Below are 18,783 nucleotides of genomic sequence, written 5' to 3'. Positions count from 1 at the left end.
AGGCCCATAAAGAAGCCTTTGACTTATCTGACACTTAGTTCTACATCTGATGCAGGTGGAGAAAAGAATGTGCTGCATGTGGAAGTACATGTGTTCAGGACAACGCTCTGTCCACAGAGCACCTCTGGTACCAAGCAAAACGCCGAGGGTTGCAAACGATAACGTTGGGCAGTTTTCTGCCTCTTTCACGCTTAGTCTTGGGAGCCCTCAGCAGTGCAGCTCACCAATGACCCGTGCTGCCCTCGAAACCCTGATCCCAAAGCTGTTAAAACATCCGGAGGAATCGTGGGGTGTTAGGGACGCAGCAGCAGAGTAAACATCAGACTCCGGAGAGAAACAAGCCGGGGGACTGAGTGGGCGATAGGACAGGTCGGAGGAGGGGGTGCAGGTGGAGCCAACAGTGGCTGCCTGCCAACAGCAGCACCAGCAGCAAGGCTCACAATCACCAGCGGGGCCCTCATTTCGTGCCGCCATGCTTCAGAGCTTTTGAGGGCCCTCCTACCCCTCCCCACCATTGGTCAGGATGGCGGTTGATGCACTTGCTGATACAGGGGCTTCCCGCAGCCATTGAGGAGGGAAGGGGCAGGCAGCAGTGACCATGAGAGGGGTAGAGAGCAGCCAGGAGCTCCTGGGCACAACTGATGAAAACATATTTCCACAATGAGTTCTCTATCCACAGACAAGATGGCACCTGAAACTGATTCTTCCAAGAAGGATGAGCGCAACAGATTGTACCGTCTGCATCCCTGAACGCCTGCTACAACAAATGGCATTAACTGCCCTTTTATTCAATTAACACTTGTCTCCAAAACAATATACAATTACTGTTAATTAGTATTCATCTGACACATACATCCAAGATGACTCCGTGTTAGATGCACTGCACTAAACCCCCTCCAGTCATTCACACATCTACACAGCACAGCAGGATAACACACACACACACACACACACACACACACACACACTCTCGCAGACTGAGTGTATATGGACGATGAGCCCGACTGCATAGCTCAGGATTCCCATCGAGATGAAGAGGGAAAAAAAGGATGTTTTCGTGATTTCTAGAAGAACTATCCCATTGTCCTCTGTGCTCGAAATAAGGAATTTTCTGTCAGCTGGAACGGTAAAAGACACAGTAGAAGTGGCACTGCAATGTACAGAACACAGAACGCATAGAGACGCAGTGACTGTGCAGGACAATTGGAGTCACTGTGGCCTTCTGTCATGAGAGACACAGGGCTGTCATTGGTGTGTCCAACAACGCCTGGGGGCAGAGGCCTGTAAATAGCCAGCCTCATATCCTCCATGAGACAAGAAGCAGGCTGTGTGCCAGGGGCCTGGGGTGCCCCAGGGGCCAGGGTGGGCACTGTGGCTCCACGCCGTGCCGCGCCAGCCGGATCAATGCGCAGCTCTGTAAAGGAAGCAGGCCATCCTGGAAGGTGGAGGGGGCACACAATACGGCTCTGTGCAGACAGCGTGGGACCCCAGCCCGAGGCCCATTCTCATCACCATCGTCCGGTCCATTGTAGACCCGTTGCTGACCTCCGTGGAGAACCTCAGTGTACAGAGGGTCTCATCTCAACAGCTGTGGTACTGAAGCACAGTGGACCAGACAGGACATGAACTCTACACCCTCTCTTTTGAACTGCAGCCCTTACAAGGCTTCAGTGCTCAAGACAAATACTGCACGAGACAAGTATGTCATGTCCCCGTGAAACTGTAGTCTTTGAGCGGTCGGTTGTCTAATGCTCAAAGTTAACTCAGCGGTTGGTGACCTTTTTATTTAACACATGTATAAAATCACTGCAGTGGGGCAGCACCCTGCTCCTTCCCATTCTCTTTCATGTATAACCGTACTTTGTGCACTCTGTGGGGTGTTGACACAAATGATCCTCGTTATCTGTTCACAACAGGATGTCTAGGCAAAGACTTCTCAAGAAAACAACCACAACTTCATGACAACATTTACATTTATTTAGCTCACACTTCTCTACAAAGAGACTTGATAAAGTTAAGCTACCCAGAATGATGTACTTCTTCATTTACCGCTTAAGGATACTACAGCAGGAGGTGGGATTCAAACCCGGGTCCTTTTGGTGCAAGGCAGCAGCTCTAAATACTGCACCACCAACTCAAGTAAATGTGCACAGAAGTTTTTTTTTTTTTTCCCCCCCCATAAACTTAATGGAACAAAGGCAATAATAGAGGGAAGAAAACACAGAGGGGCTGTCAGAAAAAAGCCAAGAGTCTTCTCTATCATCAAGGTATATCATATTGCTGTTTCAGCAAGGAAAGCAGGATATCCAGGTCTTTGGCAAGTGTACTTCGTGCAGTAGATCAGAAAGACATTTTTCGGGGCCTGAACAATGTCAGAGATGCCAGAACACAGGGAACATTATGCAAACACTTGAAAACACTACAAGAAAAACAACACGCAAAAATGCTGCCACGTTTGTTTACAAAAGCAAGTCCCTCCGTGTCAGAATCAAGGGCTCTGGAGCAGGACAGCAAAAATGGAGGGAACAAGAGGAGGAAGACACAACCTGCTGCTCAGGGAATACAGGAGGCCTGGCCAGGAGACGGAACAGTGATGCAGAAGGGAGGGCGACTACCCTAGGGTCCCGGGACATGGGCTCCACGAGCCAGAACACAATGGCAGGAGGCTCACCGAAACCACGTGAGACACACGCGTGGCCATGCTGCACTCTGCTCTTCTCATAACTTGTAGGTATGTAGCTCTGAGGATACACTTGTCTGCTCACACGCATGCCCTGTAGCTGAAATCATTACAGCATAACTCCACACTCCATAAAGCAACAGGTTAAACAGGTTCATGGGTCACATTTCATTGAGAAATGAAGCCTAGCTCCTAAATTATCCCACATTCTCAACATAGAAGGGGAATAAAGGGGAAGGCACGAGTAATATTTGAGGAATCTCCTTCTTCCATTATTATGCTGTTGGTTCTCAAAAGGCCCGGGTCCTCACACACGACCCACGCAAAGAGGATTTCAGAGCGGCGATTGGCACTCTGCTGCCGTGTCCACGCTTCCAGAATGGCATCGGGATTCCGGTTTGGCTGCGACAGCGTAAATATAAATCGGCGTGCCTCGGTCTCCCGAACAATGTTTACTCCGAAGGCGCACGCCATGCTGCACCACTCCATGCAGCCAGTTGCCAGGGGAACTTCCATTCAGTTGTATGGAAAGGAGCTTGTTTTACATTCGCCTCTAATCCAAGTGATGTTCTCCTGGAGCTCTGCCAGTGCTCCCCATTCAGCGGTGAGGCCCAGTTCTGCTTTTAACTACCGATATTTTGGTGGCAGGGAGGACAATGTGAGGAAGCCTGTGCTGAGGCTCCCTAGGAGACAGGGCCCATCCTCTATGTAATTAGAGCCTGGGTGAGGCAGCCCACGGCGCCCTGCTGGAACGCTGCGAGGGCACTAAACGCGACAACACACCCAGCGACGCGTACCGACTTCCTCAGTGGAAAGGGAGCCGGCGTTATGGCTGAGTGGGGTCGGGACCCTCTCCGCAGCAGTCTCCTTCCGCCGCCCAACACATCCTTCTACTGAAGGAGGCAGGTGCTGGTCTGGAAGGCGAAAATTTGCCCAGCCTGGTCCCCCGCAGGGCTCACGCCTGGATGGCACTGTCATCCCAGGGCGTGGAGCTCAGAGTCAGCAAGTGGAAAGAGCCTTAGTCAGCGAAGCACCTGCCAATGTTTCCACTTTTATCGCTGTCAAACCACAGATGGTGCCTCGATGACTGCTGGCACACAATCACCAAACACGGAGAGACTTTCAAAGATGCACATGCCGAGCATACACTGCATACCTGCGTAGTCTCCTCAATGCACAGCGCAGGTGAGTCACATACCTGGCGAGGGCCTGCTTCACCTCTCTGTGCGCATCACAAAGGAACAGTGGCAGAAACGTACCCTTCGGAGAAAGACAAAGTGAGCACAACAGGTGCTCGGAGCAGACCTTCAAATTCACAAAGATCACAGTGGGGAAGTAGGATGAACCCTTAAAGCATGTTGACAACCACACTGGGACTGTGCCTCTTCCGCTCAAAATGCTTGTACTCCCCAAACTCTGGGATTGTTCCTCTGTGAACAAACAATCCCAGCAAACAGATGACTTCTCCACATAATTGAGGACTAATCACAGAAATTCACATGACTCCTCCAGCAAGTCACAATGGTTAATTTTTTAAAATTATACACTTCACGGAGAACAAGGAGTCTCCACTTGGGTCATACAGTGGAGAGAGACAGACTCGCGGCATTATCTCCAGGCTACATGCCCCACCAGGAGTCTGCACTCTTATGAGAAGAAAGAAAGATGTTCCCATGTCATCTGAACCAGGGGTGTGTGTGACTAACTGACCTGATTGAGCAAATCCTCAACCACGCCTTTACAAGCACAGGAAAGCAGAAGGTGTTGGTCTTCCCAAAGTGACATGTTGCCATCCGCAGGCTTTGGCCGATACATCCCTTCGCCTAGAACCGTTACTGAACATTTTCGCGCTCAAAACCCGCGGCCCGCGTCAGCCACAACCTTTCACCCTCAAAAAGCCCTTAACCACATATTGTGGGAGGGCCCTTTGATTCTTACACAGGAAACAAAGCAGTAACAATCGAGAAGTTGCCTCTTTAAGCCAAGGCTGAAAATCAGATGAGCATGAGGTGTCTGAAGTTCCTTCCTCCTCTTCTCTCTTACGAGTTGAGGTGTAGTCTGAGTTTGTTTCCCTGCTGCTCAGTTTCGCTTCAGTGCAGCGTGTAGCAGCAGAGAGGAATCCAAAAAAGTGCAGGGAGTACAACAAGCAGCACAGTAACACAGTAACTAAACAAAGGTTTTACTGCCTGTGGCAAACACCAAGACTCCGTGAGCAGCGCTTTGTGCTGGATTACTGATGACCATATACTCTTGAGCAAAGCAGGCCAGCAGTATCATGCCTGCAGCCTCCCACTAATCTAAAGCAGAAATCCCACGCTAGTTAGGTAGTTACGGCAGGCCAGCGCGATTCTGAACATGCCGAGCCAGATCTTGGGGAGGAACTCACCGTTGAAGAAACTCTTGACCTTGAGGTAGCCCACGCTGAGCCGCAACACGGACAGCTTGTCCAGCCGAGCCCGCACATCCTCCGCGAAGGGCAGCAGGCTGGTCAGCTTGTCCAGCTCCCCATTCAGCCGATCTCGGTGGCGCTTGGAGGGATTTGACTTGGCGCCCTCGGGCGGAGGAGGCTTGGGACTGTCAGGGAACCACAAACAGCGAGAAGACCACATCAGGCCAGTGGAGACAAGACAACCCCCAGGGGTGCATTAAAGGTGAACTTTCACTGTGTGTTCTTCCCAGTAGCACCTGAGCATTAGGGGGCTGGAGAAGGAGGGAATGAATGATGCCACCAAGTGGAAATAATTACATTAGTCTTTACATCTTATCAAAAGCAGAGACAAGTACACACAGCTACTGCAGCCATATGTGCCTTTTCATTATGTTGCAAGGCTATATTACCAAAGACACATCTAGCACCGAAGCACAGAAATTTCACGGCCGACACAGTTGACCTTCTGGAACATGAAGCAATGCAGCGTCAGTCGACCCTTTATTGAACAAATTCTGAGAACACAGCCTGCTCCACCTTGGGCATCATCTCCGGAAAGCTCTGACACAAAACAAATGACAAAGGAAGTATAAAGGAGAAGAGGAACATGTTGAAATGTTTGCTTTCCTGGATTTCAACGTCAACACTTTGAGATGACCCTGACCACCGCGAAGTCAGCTGGAGTCTCACCGATGTGACGGCCAGCTGTGGAACGAGTGCATCAACAGGGACTTGCAGGCTGTCTGACACTAGCAAGTATGTCTCCCATTCTCTTCTGCGCAGACTGCGGGCAGAAGACAGGCTAACTTCTGACTTGTACTTTTATTGATCATGTTCTCATGCAGAAAGCAGCCCCCCGCCAAAGCATTCAGGAACGGCTTCTGAGAAAGACACATTGCGTATGTTTATGCTTATGGGGTAGGAGAGGCCCTATGTTAGGTCCACTGGGGTCCACTTGAAACTTATTAAAGCAACTTTAAAATCTAACTGCTCTTTTCAGACAAATGTGGTTTCGGGTCAAAATGTAATATGACCCAAATGCGTTGTATTATGCATTTCCGAAAGAGATGAATGAAGCCAAAAGAGCAGGATCAGAACAGAGGAATGCTTCAGGAATTGCACCATTACTGTATGGGATTCTATCCAATACAGTACTAGAGAAGGGAATTAATTGTGGTCAAAAGTATGAGGGTTTCCATCCTGAACAGGACACTGATTTACTACCTCTCTTAGATATACAGTATCAGCCAAGCCTTATATTTGTGCAATGGACTGCTAGATAAGCAAAGAGCACAGCGTACCAAAGAACGTACAACAAAAGACACCTTGTGTAAGCTTTGAGCTATAAATCACCTGTCATGGATCAGCTATTGGCTCCAGCTCCATTCCCTCACCTGCCAAATTTAAGGTTTTGCAATAGGAAAACATCTTGAGAAACTTTGATCACAATGGGTTTCACAGTTACATACACGGAGTTGAGTAAATCAGTGCAGTTAAAACAGACACACGCGCAAAACATAACTGCTTGGAACCTGAGCAGCCAGCTGTGATGAAACAGAATTACCTGCAGGACAACAGACATATCCAAATGGTGGGGTAAACAAAGAAATAAGGATGAAGTGGAACAGATCTTACAGCAATATCCCAAGCAGCAAAATGTAGATTTAAATCATGGATAATTCCACTGTCAATGCAGCTAATCCAGCCACAAATTCTGCATGACACATTCTTGAGAAAGTACCATCAGCTAGTGGTGCAATAACACAACGGGGATGAAAATAAGTCTTAAACATGATTCAAATGGACAGGTTCGAAGGAGTCGTCCTCTGTGTGAGTCACATGCCCGTTACCATGTTGGCCAGTTCAGGGATGAGTCTGTTAAGAAGGCTTGGAACCACTTGGGTGATGAAACAGACCGTCAACTTTCAAGGAAGCTAGTGACAGGTATGACATCACCAAGAAACAAGCCCAAACCTGGTACTACTTCAGCCCTGGGGGAGGGGCTGTTCCACCAGGTGGAAAAGATACACCATGGATGGAACCATGGCGCAATGGGGGGGGGGCGACACACACCTAATTCACAGATGGCAACGTTTCCAGATGCCTTAACCAAGCATGGCACATGTCCACATATCACAGTTATTAATGGGAACAGGTTAGGGCAGGAGAAGGAAGCTCAAACAACTGGTGTATTACATGGTGAAATGAACTTGGTTACCAGCTTCCTGACAGCACGCCTCTGGTTTATTTTACCGTGGCCTCACTTTTGGACTCGGGGGGCAGCACTGCTGGAGCAAGGGTTCAGACCACCCCTGCGAGGGGGCCAAAGGTTGCTTTTTGAACAAACATTCTCATGTGTGGACACGTGCCATTAATTACTAATGAGGAGCAGATGCTCCTCAGGTTCATGCCAGTGGGATAAAACGGCAGCACATTTTCAGCCTGGACTAACAAGCCCCCTCCGAACCTGAACTCAAAACTGACAACCCCATTAAAAATAAGCATGAGCAGCAATAATCCAGGATTCAAGGCATTATATCGTGACTTTAAAAGAAGCTGCACACTATTCAAGATGGTGTGTGAGATTTTTTTCTGGCTCAGACACACATGGTGGTGCAGCAGTTTTGGACTGTGCCTGCTCTCTGGTGGGTGAGGTTGAAGTCCTGCTTGGAGTGCCTTGTAACGGAGTGGTGTCACATCCTGGGTGTCCCCCCCAGCCTTGTGCCCTGTGTTGCCAGGTTAGGCTCCGGTTCACCGCCACCCTGTTCGGGACAAGCGGTTTTAGACAGCATGTGTAAGTATGCATGTACGTACAAATATAGGTCCATAATCACAAAATGCCATTTGTTCCCAACTTTTTAAAAAGTGTCTCCAGACTTTCGCACTCCACTGCACAATATAAATTGCCATTTCTTGATTACTTTTCAAAAGGCTGAACTCCTCAAAAACTAAATTATCAAAACATTATTCTGAATTATGTTGTCCATTTTCACCACGGAGGCCAAAGGATGCCCGCCTGAGAACATAGCCTGTTCCTCCTTAGACATGATCTCTGGGGATGACTGATGACCTATTGTACATTAGCACAAAGCCCAACACTGGAGAAAAATTATGAAATTTTATGACCGGTGAGGGGGGGGGACCCTGTGGAGAGACAAAAGACTGCTTTCAATGTGTCAGGTTGGGGCAGTGGAAGTGGTGTCATTGTTGGCACACAGAGCGTCTTTATCTCATAGCTGATTCATTCATGGAATGTTCTTCATCCGCAGCACACAACTCCAGAGATGAAGAAAGATGACGAAGAAGCAGCCTTTCTACAACACACACAATATACCTGCTGACAATACCATGCCTGTCAATACTGATAGCTTTTATTTTTCAGCACACCCTCCTTTGTCAGCTTTACCTTTGTTGTGAATATGAACTTGGGATTGCGTACATGCATTATGAATATTTTATTTCTTAAAGGCTTTTATCCAAAGTGACTCAACTGAATAATTTACTGGAGTAACTGAAGCTTTTGGTAAAAAGGTTCAACAGAAGTGATGCTGCTGGCACTCGGACCCCAACCATTCACATTACACGTCTGTACCCTCAACTATTAAATCACCTGCTGTACTTACGCCACCATAGCGACATATTACCAAAGCGATATTCACTTCCGCTTAAACAGGTCCGTTTGGAGGTTAAGCACCATTCAGTGAATAGGTACTGAGAAAGAACAAAAACGTAATTGTCCCAGGTGGTGTTCCGTTTGACGATTCATACAAAGTGTAAAAATGTTAAGATGTCACCATATTAAAATATACCTGGTAACAGCTGAAAATGGTCCCATGCCTTATGGGTTATGTGTGCATGTGAACATCAGTGCAAATGGTGAAGGAAACCAACTGTACTTAATCACACACCTGCAGCTATGTCTTTCTCCTAATGTAATGCACAAATTACATTTTCTACAATATGTACGTTGCTTTGGAGAAAAGCATCTGCTAAATGAATAAATGTGAATGTGTGGAGGGAGAACTTTCTCTTTTTACTGTACAGGACTTTGCTCAACTAATCCCACTAGTTCCATTTAGAATTATTATTAATAATTATATTTTGAATCTTTCACAGTAATGCATGAGGGTCTTGTCACCCAGAGTTCTAGGGACTACAGCGCTCTGTGTGTGTGTGAGAGAGAGAGAGAGAGAGAGAAGCAAGTCGGGACATGCTCGGAAATGTTATGCTGTTGCTCCGACAGGCTCGTATCTTAAAACCTTCAAACGGTGCCCCTGCTTGGGATTCCTCCTTTCAAAGGAAAGGACGAGATTCCAATCAATCAATCAGTACCATTGGCACAAACCCACGAGGGTGCGCTTTATTACGGGAACATAAAGCTTCACAGAGAAGGGGAAGAAAATAAAGTAAACCAGTACTGTTATTTACATTTCTTGGCTATATATTATTTTTACTATGTTATAGCTCTGGATGAATACATTTTACTGGTGTTGCCAACAAGGCACCCAATTTATCCTCCTTGTATCCAAAACAGAATGTAATGAAACTACTGGAATTACAGGTGTACATAACCAGTCTAGGAAGGTGCACCTTGGGCCATGCAATTATGACTTATGTACAAATTTTTAGAGTTTTTTTTTTTTTAAATTTATGCTTTATAAACAGTACAGGATCACAACACTACACAGAGAAAACCAACAAGAATGAACCACTAAAATAAACGGCACTTCTCAGCGGTTGAAGTAGTGGTAAAACACCAGCCTAAAAACAGAAAATGCGGGAGAAAAGGAAAAAAAAAAAAAAAAGAAAAAAAAAGCTGATAGCCACAAAGTGGTATCGGACAAAGCAGAGCTCTGAATAAAGGTTAGTGTGCGCAGGAAGGACAGAGAGGGCTTAAACAAAGGAAGTTATGTGATGAGAAATGGACAGCAGCTATTCGAGATAAAGACTTGAGAGCAGAGGTAAACTGTATAGCAGAGCATTTCTCAGCACACAGCACAGGAAGGAGATTTCACAAAACACTCCTATACAACACATCCTGGTGTTGGGGGGTGGGTATCAGGCCCTTTGAGTTACTGTCACAGCACTTTGTCAGCATTTAATACGAACTCACCACGTCAGGCATCGGTGCAACATCTTTTTATTTTCGGTGTTTCTATTCATCGTTGACAGCTGCTCAGTTAAAGCATCTTTCTGAGCTGCAGCGATGAGCTCGTCTTCCTCGCCAACGGACGACACAGTTTCTCAAGGTGCTGCTGATTTTATTGAGCCACTGGAGGATCAGCGATGTTGACGCAGAGCCGGGGCCCACGGTGACCGCGGCGGCACCTACAACCAGCCTGCTGGAGGCTTTTGAGGGCTTGGGGCCAGTATGGGTTCGAATCTCCACAAAGGCTGTCGCAGTGGGTCACCTACTCGCAAACCTAAGAGGCGCCGAGAGCTCGTTCATAACTCAAAACATTTGTTAGTGGAATGGCACACAGCTGAGTTGTATAATTCTACTCTATACACAGCTACTCGTGTAACATGTGCAGGTAAAAAGGGTGGCTTTGGACTAATCATCCCATATCTGTGTCCTCTTGTGGGATTGTGCTTTTGTTTGCTCTCCGAAGCAGAGCGTGTGACTCGGAGTAGTGTCTCCTAAATAAACATTTATAAACGTCAGCAACATGACAGCTCTGCATTTTATACGGGAGCAGAGCAGTACTGTCGTCCTCTCTCGCGCACTCTCTCTAGATACCTCTCAGAAAAGCAAGGGCTGCCAAAGCCAGCTATAGTACCCTTGAGCAAAGTACTTACCCTAAATTACTCAAAAAAAAAAAAAATTACCCAGCTGTATAAATGGGATAAGAATCATTTAATAAAGTCAGCTGATGTGGAGCATCAGCTAAATGAATAAATGTAAATTTACACAATGCCAAGAGGTATTCACTTCTAACCCCAAGAACATTAGCAGAAGTAGTTTAAAATGCCTCTTCTCGTGTGTGTGGTCCTTTCTCCTGCTTTCGTAGCGTGTGTTCTGTCCATGTCCTTCTCACAAAGCAAGTGTATGTGTTATTGATTGAGAGCTTTAGGCTGGACTGCAATGAAACCATTCTTGGCAGACACACTACAGCAGGTCCACATGTTTACTGTGTTTTTCACTCAAAGATGCTGCTTGCAGAATTACACTGTGCATGTTAGCTTATTCTGCTGTTTCCAAGCTGCTTGCCCTTCCCGAGTCTTTCGGTTTTTATACATTATTTCATGGTGGATCTAGCTAGACTTCTCTTTCCTTCCCTCCCTTTTATAGGAAACACAAAAGAATCGTTATTCGTGATTACTCAAGAAAACATCTAACATATCTGTACAGTATGCCTGCTGACTAAACAGGTCCTTGAAATGAGCGATGTGCCCCTCCTCCAGCATGATATTTTGCCTGCTAAAACAAAATCTTAAAGGTCTTAAAACCATGGTGGGCAAACGACATGTATTCATTTAAATTAAAAACGATGACCCTTGGATCCTACATGTTATCCACTATGCATCAAGCTGCCCATTTCCATTATGACCCTTTTTTAAAAAAATAAAAAAAAAAAAAACCCCTTATGTTAACATATTCATACATTGTTCATAATTACCTGAGCTATTCCCACTTCTCACAAGGTTCGGATCCCTTCCTGACACTGAGCCCCCACCCGATAAGTTCTCGCAGCGCTCACAAACATCTGTTTTTCATTCAAGAGGCCAAAACAAAAAGCAGGGCAAGAATTAAAATTGGCTCAGACAGCAACCTTTTACGCCGCGGTCCCTCACGGCAGTTTATCTTACATCAAACAATGGCTGGATTTGCGAGATCATCTGCTGCAGCATTTGAGAAGCATTCCCCTTCCTGACAGGGGCACTTCGCCGCTGTTGGTATGACTCCCTGCAAACAAAGGAGCACTTTGCACACTGCAGACCTGCTCTTGTGTGTTCCCTCCCCTCCTATCCCCTCAAGAGAAGCTGTGGGGGTGGGTGGGTGGAGGGGGGGAATAGGTGCGCAGTTTACTTAGTACCAGTGTGGTATTTGTGCGCCCCCCCAGCCACTGGGCGTCAAAGCTGCCCCTAATCCGTTTGCTTTGCTGCCAAAAATAACCTTTTCACTGGCTCATTCTGGTAAGCGCTTTCATAATAAGCTTTTGTATTTCTGCTGAAGGGAGCCAAGGTTCCAGGCTCGGGTCAGAACCTGGACGGCTCCAGACCCGCTCAGGGAGAAGGGTGCTGGGTTTATGACCCCTACGGTCGCCCTGATGCCAACTCTCGCCACTCGGCACCACCCAGTCACTGCTTTAATAGCGACTCTAAGCCAAACTCATACCTTTGAAAAAAATGCAACTTAACGGGACACGTGTGACTTTAATAAAACTGTCATTAACCATTTCATCACACGCTTCATTTTACTGCTTCTTGTACACATCTGCCCTTCTCCCCCCAGTTAAAATGAGCACATGGGCGAAGGAAACCTGACACTCTGACTCAAATCACAAACATGAGCTATACAGAATTAGAACTCAAAGTAACATATTAACACACACACACACGAGTAAGGGTGCAGAGTCCGAGCAAACATCTGCGGTGATAAAAACGGAGCAGCTACTTTACAAGGCGCTCTAATAAGAGATGGGCGCCCAATAAAAGTTACTGCAGACAATGCCGACGACAGGTTAACAGCGCTTCACAAATGGCCTCTCATACACGCTCTCACTATAGCGTAGTTCATAACATACTGTACATTTTCTCTTTGAGGGGCACAGCAATGAACTGCTGCGCACACAGTCAGAAGTGCTCTACAGTAACTGAAGAATGAGAACTCTATTGTAGGGAATAATAAGTCACTGCTATTCTTCACAAGCTGATGAGCTTTATCTGTAGAAGATCACTCACTCACACATGAACGACGATTCAAGTTCTGTGCATTTTTCAAGGGTTCTGCGGCTGGACCTTTACAGGGAGCTGAACCAACAGCCATCTAGTCGCAAGACATAAATGAGGCCGCCTCCCCATTTAATTTTCACGTGGGGTGTATGGAATACAGTGAATGTTGTGAAATAAAGAAACAGATGAGGTGTGTGACATTCTGTAACGCAGCAGGAAGCTCCAGGAAAACCAACGCTAAAGATAAGGGTTCAAACACAGTCCAAGGGTCAAACACTGTCGCTACTCGCAAAGCACAGGCTCCTCAGAAAATACTACAACATTTGGACTCTGAAAATTATTCTTCAGGGAGAATAAAACAACTTCTGCTTTTGTGATGTGATCCCCTTAGCTTGTGTGACTAATAAAAGTTTGTTTTACGTGACTCATATCGAAGTGCAGTTTGTGTGTGTCGCATGTTGTCTTAATCCTACTTTACAACATAAAATCTGAGTATGTTCACATTCAGCAGACACTCTTCATTTACCTACTTTTATTTACCCATTCGTACAGCTGGGTCATTTTACTAGAGCAATCTAGAGTAAGTACCTAGCTCAGGGGTATTACAGCAAGAGGTGGGATTTGAACCTGTGACCTCTAGGCCAAAGGCAGCAGATCTAACTGCTGCACTAGCTGCTAAGATTAGTTTTTGTAGCTATGTCTTATCAAGCAGTGTCCTCAAACCACAATGATGTCTAAAGAAGGGAATGGGGTGCTCCAGGATGTCGTAATACCCCTGAGCAAGGTATGCAGTGAGACAGTCTTGAGGAAAGTTTTACCCCCCATCTCCCATTTTGTGTTTCCTCTCTGAAGCACGATACCGCACCAACCCGGTAAGCGGTCGTCATCTTTGCGTTCTGAGGGAGGGAGGCTCTTTGGAGGAGAGAGCCACTTGCCTGGTTTGACTCGCAGCCCTCCAGGCGCCTGGCTGACCGTGGGAGCCCCACTTGATAGACCCCCCCCATGCGCACTTGGACTAGAGCAAACAGCAGGCGTCTCACACACTCACACACACACACACACACACACACACACACACACACACACACACACACACACACACACACACACACACACACACACACACACACACACACAGCTGACCGAGTGGGAGAAGTAGCTGTACCGCTGTTCTCTGCTGCTGTGTCCAGTCAGGACTCAGAATGGCGCCTTTGTGTGGACGAGAACGTACGTGCCCCCCCCCTGCACCTGCCTCCAGCATGTTCCTCCTCTGTCTACAGCAGCAACATTGGGACATGTTATCAAGGGTTCCTAATTTTTCTCCAACATCAAGGGGGCACATTCTATTTAAATTGTGCCAAGACATCAGGGTTCAATCTCTTCCATCCAAAGGCGGGTTGGGGGGGTGGTGAGAGTATATATCAACTGTGGGTGGGCTCAGTTGGAATATAAACAGGTACAGTAGTGAGTCAGCATGAGCACTCCTGCTGCACAAACATAACGCTAACACTAATTATAAACAAAAGGCTTTGCAAACCCACCACTTTCCACTAATCCCCACTGGGGGGGACATAAGAATATATACAAGAAGATTACACATGCATACTAACTGTAATCAAAAAGCTTCACCTATTTTTTTAGAGAGAAACCAGGTGAAGAACATGCTACAGTATTATTACTTTTAATTAATATTACCAACATCATAATAACAATAATCATCATCATCATCCACAGTCTGAAAATGCTTGTCCTGAGTGGGGTCGCGGCAAACCGGAGCCTAACCCAACAGCACAGGACATAAGGCTGGAGGGGGACGGTGCACACACCCTGGATGGGACGCTAGTCCGCTGCAAGGCACCCCAAGCAGGACTCGAATCCCAGACCCACCAGAGAGCAGGACCCAGCCAAACCTGCTGCTCCATCCCACCCCCCCCAATCCTAATAATAATGGGATGTGACCCCCACCTCCTCCCTCCTGGCCAAAGGATCTATACACACGGCAGGATCTAGAACGTCAGTGACACATGCAGTGCAGGTCCATTGCACCAGGTGGCGCAGTGGTTACAATGGCTGCCTTTGGACTTGGAGCCAGGTTCGAACCCCACCGCTCTCATAATTCCTCTGAGTGAAAACTTACCCTAAATTCTTACAGTAAAGATACCCTGGCTGCTGTACGGGCCTTCTTTCATGTTTCGAAGCAGCAGTGCCAGTGACACACAGACACATCAAATATGGACTACAACAGAGCACTTGCAGTGGTTGAAAGTGCTCTGTTGTAGTCCATATTTGATGCAAGAGAGTTTTCAGCGCTTTGAAACGTTTCCAGCTTAAAACCTAAACTTTTTTTCCCCACAATTAGGGAAAAGTTAGGTGAGTTTAGCTTCGATCGACTGCACACAATATATGCAGTATTAATAATAAATAAACAGATAGATAATAATAATAGACGAAGATGTCCCGAAAGACCGGGGATCTCCGCTACTGCGACGCGCGCGCCGACAAAACCGCACGAAAACACGCGCGCGGTCCGCGCAGTAAAAGAAACCTTAACACGGTAAAGCAGTAAAAAAAAAGCGCACCGCGCGACCTCGTACCGCGCCGAGCGGTTGTGTAACTCCATCGCGTGACTTTCGAACAGCATGCTAATTCGAAAGAAGAAAAAAAGTAAAGCAGAAAGTGCCGTCATAATGAGAAGAAGCGGTATATCGGATTACAATAACACAGCACAGAGTCCCGCGTACGCCCCCCCCTCTTCCCTCCTCCGCGCGCGCGCCCCCCTCCCTCGCGCATCGCGTGCGAGCAGCGCCGACTCTCCGCTTGATTATGATTAATGCACGAGCACTATTTCCATGCCGGAGCGGAGCCCGACCGCGCGGCCACGCGCGCGCCCTTAAGGTGGCCCGACTTCCCTCTGACGAGTGACACGAACCCGCCCGGCAGGGACTGTCAACACTACACGCGTCAGCGTTCATAGAAAACGTGCATCCGAAAGCAGAACTGTTGGTATATATAAATAAACACCTTTACAAAAAGTCACTAACATACTACCTTCATCATGTTCAACAACTTTCCAACTCACAAATGTTTATGCAATCATAAATATTTATTTAAAACAAACAAAGAAAATACTTGCTTCCGTAATGAAAGACAGTCCCTGCGCATCGAAAAACACTAGGCTTAGTTTGGTCAGGTTAAGTGGGGAAATAGTTTCGGCGTGTATGTCTTATTCCAACCTAGTACAGCTTAACGCGGTGGTCTGTGGCGTGTGGTGAATAAAACATAAACCTTAACGCGGCTAATACACAGTAAACTAAGAGAGGGGCTCGGTGTCTCAAGTACATAACTCGAAAAATAGCTGTACATACACGCTGGGGGGGGCGGGGGCACGCGTTGTGTAAGCCGTAAGGAACATTTCATAACTTCACCTGATGATCCGAACAACGACGTGTACTGTGTTGTATCAAAGCCAAGATACGGTGAAAACTTACATTTTCTGCACGGGCTTCTTCCGTTTCTTGGCCGCGTAGATGCCGACAGTCGCCGACATGGTGGCTCTGTCAGTGTCGGAGAGCGTAAATGATCAGCGACTGACTCCTCCTGTGTGCTCGTCCGCTGAAGAGCGCTTCAGCACTCGGCCAGGTGAGGCAACCCACGGCTACAGCGAGTCCGAGCACCTGCGACTCCGCAGCTACAGCTGCGCCGCTCACAGACAGATACAGTCGCGCTTCCTTCAGGGGGTTTCGGAAGGTTTGGGAAAACTTCCTGCTCCACGGACGACCACAATGGCGAGATGAGAACTAATTTTCATCCTTCCTTTCTGCCTCCGGAGCTGTCACTCTCTACCGCCCCCAAACACACTGCGCTTTGAGGTGCTTCCGAAGATGTTACACTGCGCTCACACCAATCCGCAGCGGTGTTACTCTGTGCCCGAGCCAATCCGGAGGAGAGTTACTTTATATTCAAACCAATCCGGATGAGAATTACCCTGCGCGCAAACCAATCCCGACGAGTTACCCTGCACTGAGACCAATCCGGACGGGAGTTACACTATGCTGAAACCAATCCGGACAACCGTTACAGTGCTTATGTCGGCGCAGGTAAAGCTGACTTCTCACCATTGGCGCGAGCGGAGTCCAGGAAATAACAGACGTACAGACAGTTTTTAAGGTGGACTAACAGCTCCAGCTGTGGAGGTGACGAGGAAACCACTCCTTCTTTTTTTTTCGTCATTAATTATACATCGATTCTTCAGCTTTGCCTTCATGTCAGTAATTTCACAAACCCTCCCCATGTTAAGATGTGAATGACAGGAGAACATTGACGTGCAGCCTGTAAATAACACTGATGGTAACCACATGTACAACATTGAGGCAGCAAGTCCCTCACACACACACACTGTATATATGACCGTAAAGCAGGTACCCAGCAATGAAACTGTGACAGTACCATGGCATGTTTTACCTATGCTATGCTATGAATGAGTGTGGAAATGAGCTGTAAATGACTGTGAAACACATGAGGGACTTTTCAAAGGAAGTAGAGCAGTGCTAAAGGAAAGATAGGCAGAATACTGCGGTGACAAGCATGGTAAAAAGCACCAGCCAGCGTGTGACACACGTGCCCTGGTTTTCTTGCACTTTTCCTGCTCTCTCGTAATGGCGCAACAAAAGGAGCCCGACACACGCCTTGGTATTCCCACCATTCCACACGGCAACATACTCTACGTAAAGAAAAATAAAACGGCATGAGAGGAGGCAACATCTGCTCCAGCTGTGCTTATCCATTTATAGCCACGACAAATGCTATAGATGTCAAATCCTGCTCTTCGAAAATATCCCACAGTAATCATAATAACAGACATAATTACCAGATAAATGTTCTTTTAAAGTCTCCACTGACATGTTCAGCAAAATAAGCGATAATCAGCTTCTGGTTACGTTGATTCACTTGAAGCAACTTGCAATGTTAAGGTTACCATTATTTACCCATTTATACAGCTGGGTAATTTTACTGGAGTAATTTACAGTAAGTACCTTGCTCAAGGGGGGGCACGGTGGCGCAGTGGGTTGACCCGAGTCCTGCTCTCCAGGGGGTCTGGGGTTTGAGTCCCACGTGGGGTGCCTTGCAGTGGACTGGCATCCCATCCTGGGTGTGCCCCCTCCCCCTCCAGCCTTACGCCCTGTGTTGCCAGGTTAGGTTCTGGCTCCCTGCGACCCCATATGGGACAAATGGTTCATACAATATGTGTGTATGTGTGTGTGTGTGATTTACAGTAAGTACCTTGCTCAAAGGGGGGTGTGGTGGCGCAGTGGGTTGACCCGGGTCCTGCTCTCTGGTGGGTCTGGGGTTCGAGTCCCACTTGAGGTGCCTTGCAGTGGACTGGCATCCCATCCTGGGTGTGTCTCCTCTTCCTCTAGCCTTACTCCCTGTGTTGCTGGGTTAGGCTCTGGCTCCCCGTGACCCTGTATGGGGACAAGTGGTTCAGACCTTGCTCAAGGGTACTGCAACCGGAGGTGGGGGTTAAACCTGCAACCTTTTGGATCCAAAAGCAGCCGCTCTAACCACTACACTACCAGCTGCCTTTACATCAGCTGTCCCTAGTAAACCGGAACGCTAACATCCAAGAGCGTTTCTTAGCTGTCTGAGTAAAACAGCCCATGGTCCACTATTTTAAAGGTTTTGCTCAAATTTCCTGGTTATTGTGTACAGTTAAAGTACGTTTTGAGACGATAGTCTGATGGGGGACGAGCAGTTCGGGGTTGTCCACCTCCACTCCAGT

General features: G+C 47.3%; 1 protein-coding gene across 2 annotated transcripts in view; it reads right to left on the bottom strand.

Moving 5' to 3' along the window:
* Positions 1-16,852, bottom strand: part of LOC108924283 (aryl hydrocarbon receptor-like) — a 58,962-nt gene extending 42,110 nt beyond the window's left edge. For both annotated transcript variants that reach the window (XM_018735551.1, XM_018735552.1), the window contains exons 1-2: positions 16,493-16,852; positions 5,067-5,254 (exon numbers count right to left, since the gene is read on the bottom strand). In XM_018735551.1, coding sequence (XP_018591067.1) covers positions 5,067-5,254; positions 16,493-16,551 — 247 coding nt within the window. In that variant the 5' untranslated portion in view covers positions 16,552-16,852. The remainder of the gene's footprint in view (positions 1-5,066; positions 5,255-16,492) is intronic.
* Between the last annotated feature and the right edge of the window lie 1,931 nt (positions 16,853-18,783).

This window comes from Scleropages formosus, chromosome 21 (assembly GCF_900964775.1).
Source record: "Scleropages formosus chromosome 21, fSclFor1.1, whole genome shotgun sequence".
Taxonomy (NCBI): Eukaryota; Metazoa; Chordata; class Actinopteri; order Osteoglossiformes; family Osteoglossidae; genus Scleropages; species Scleropages formosus.
This window is presented reverse-complemented; position numbering and strand designations above follow the sequence as displayed.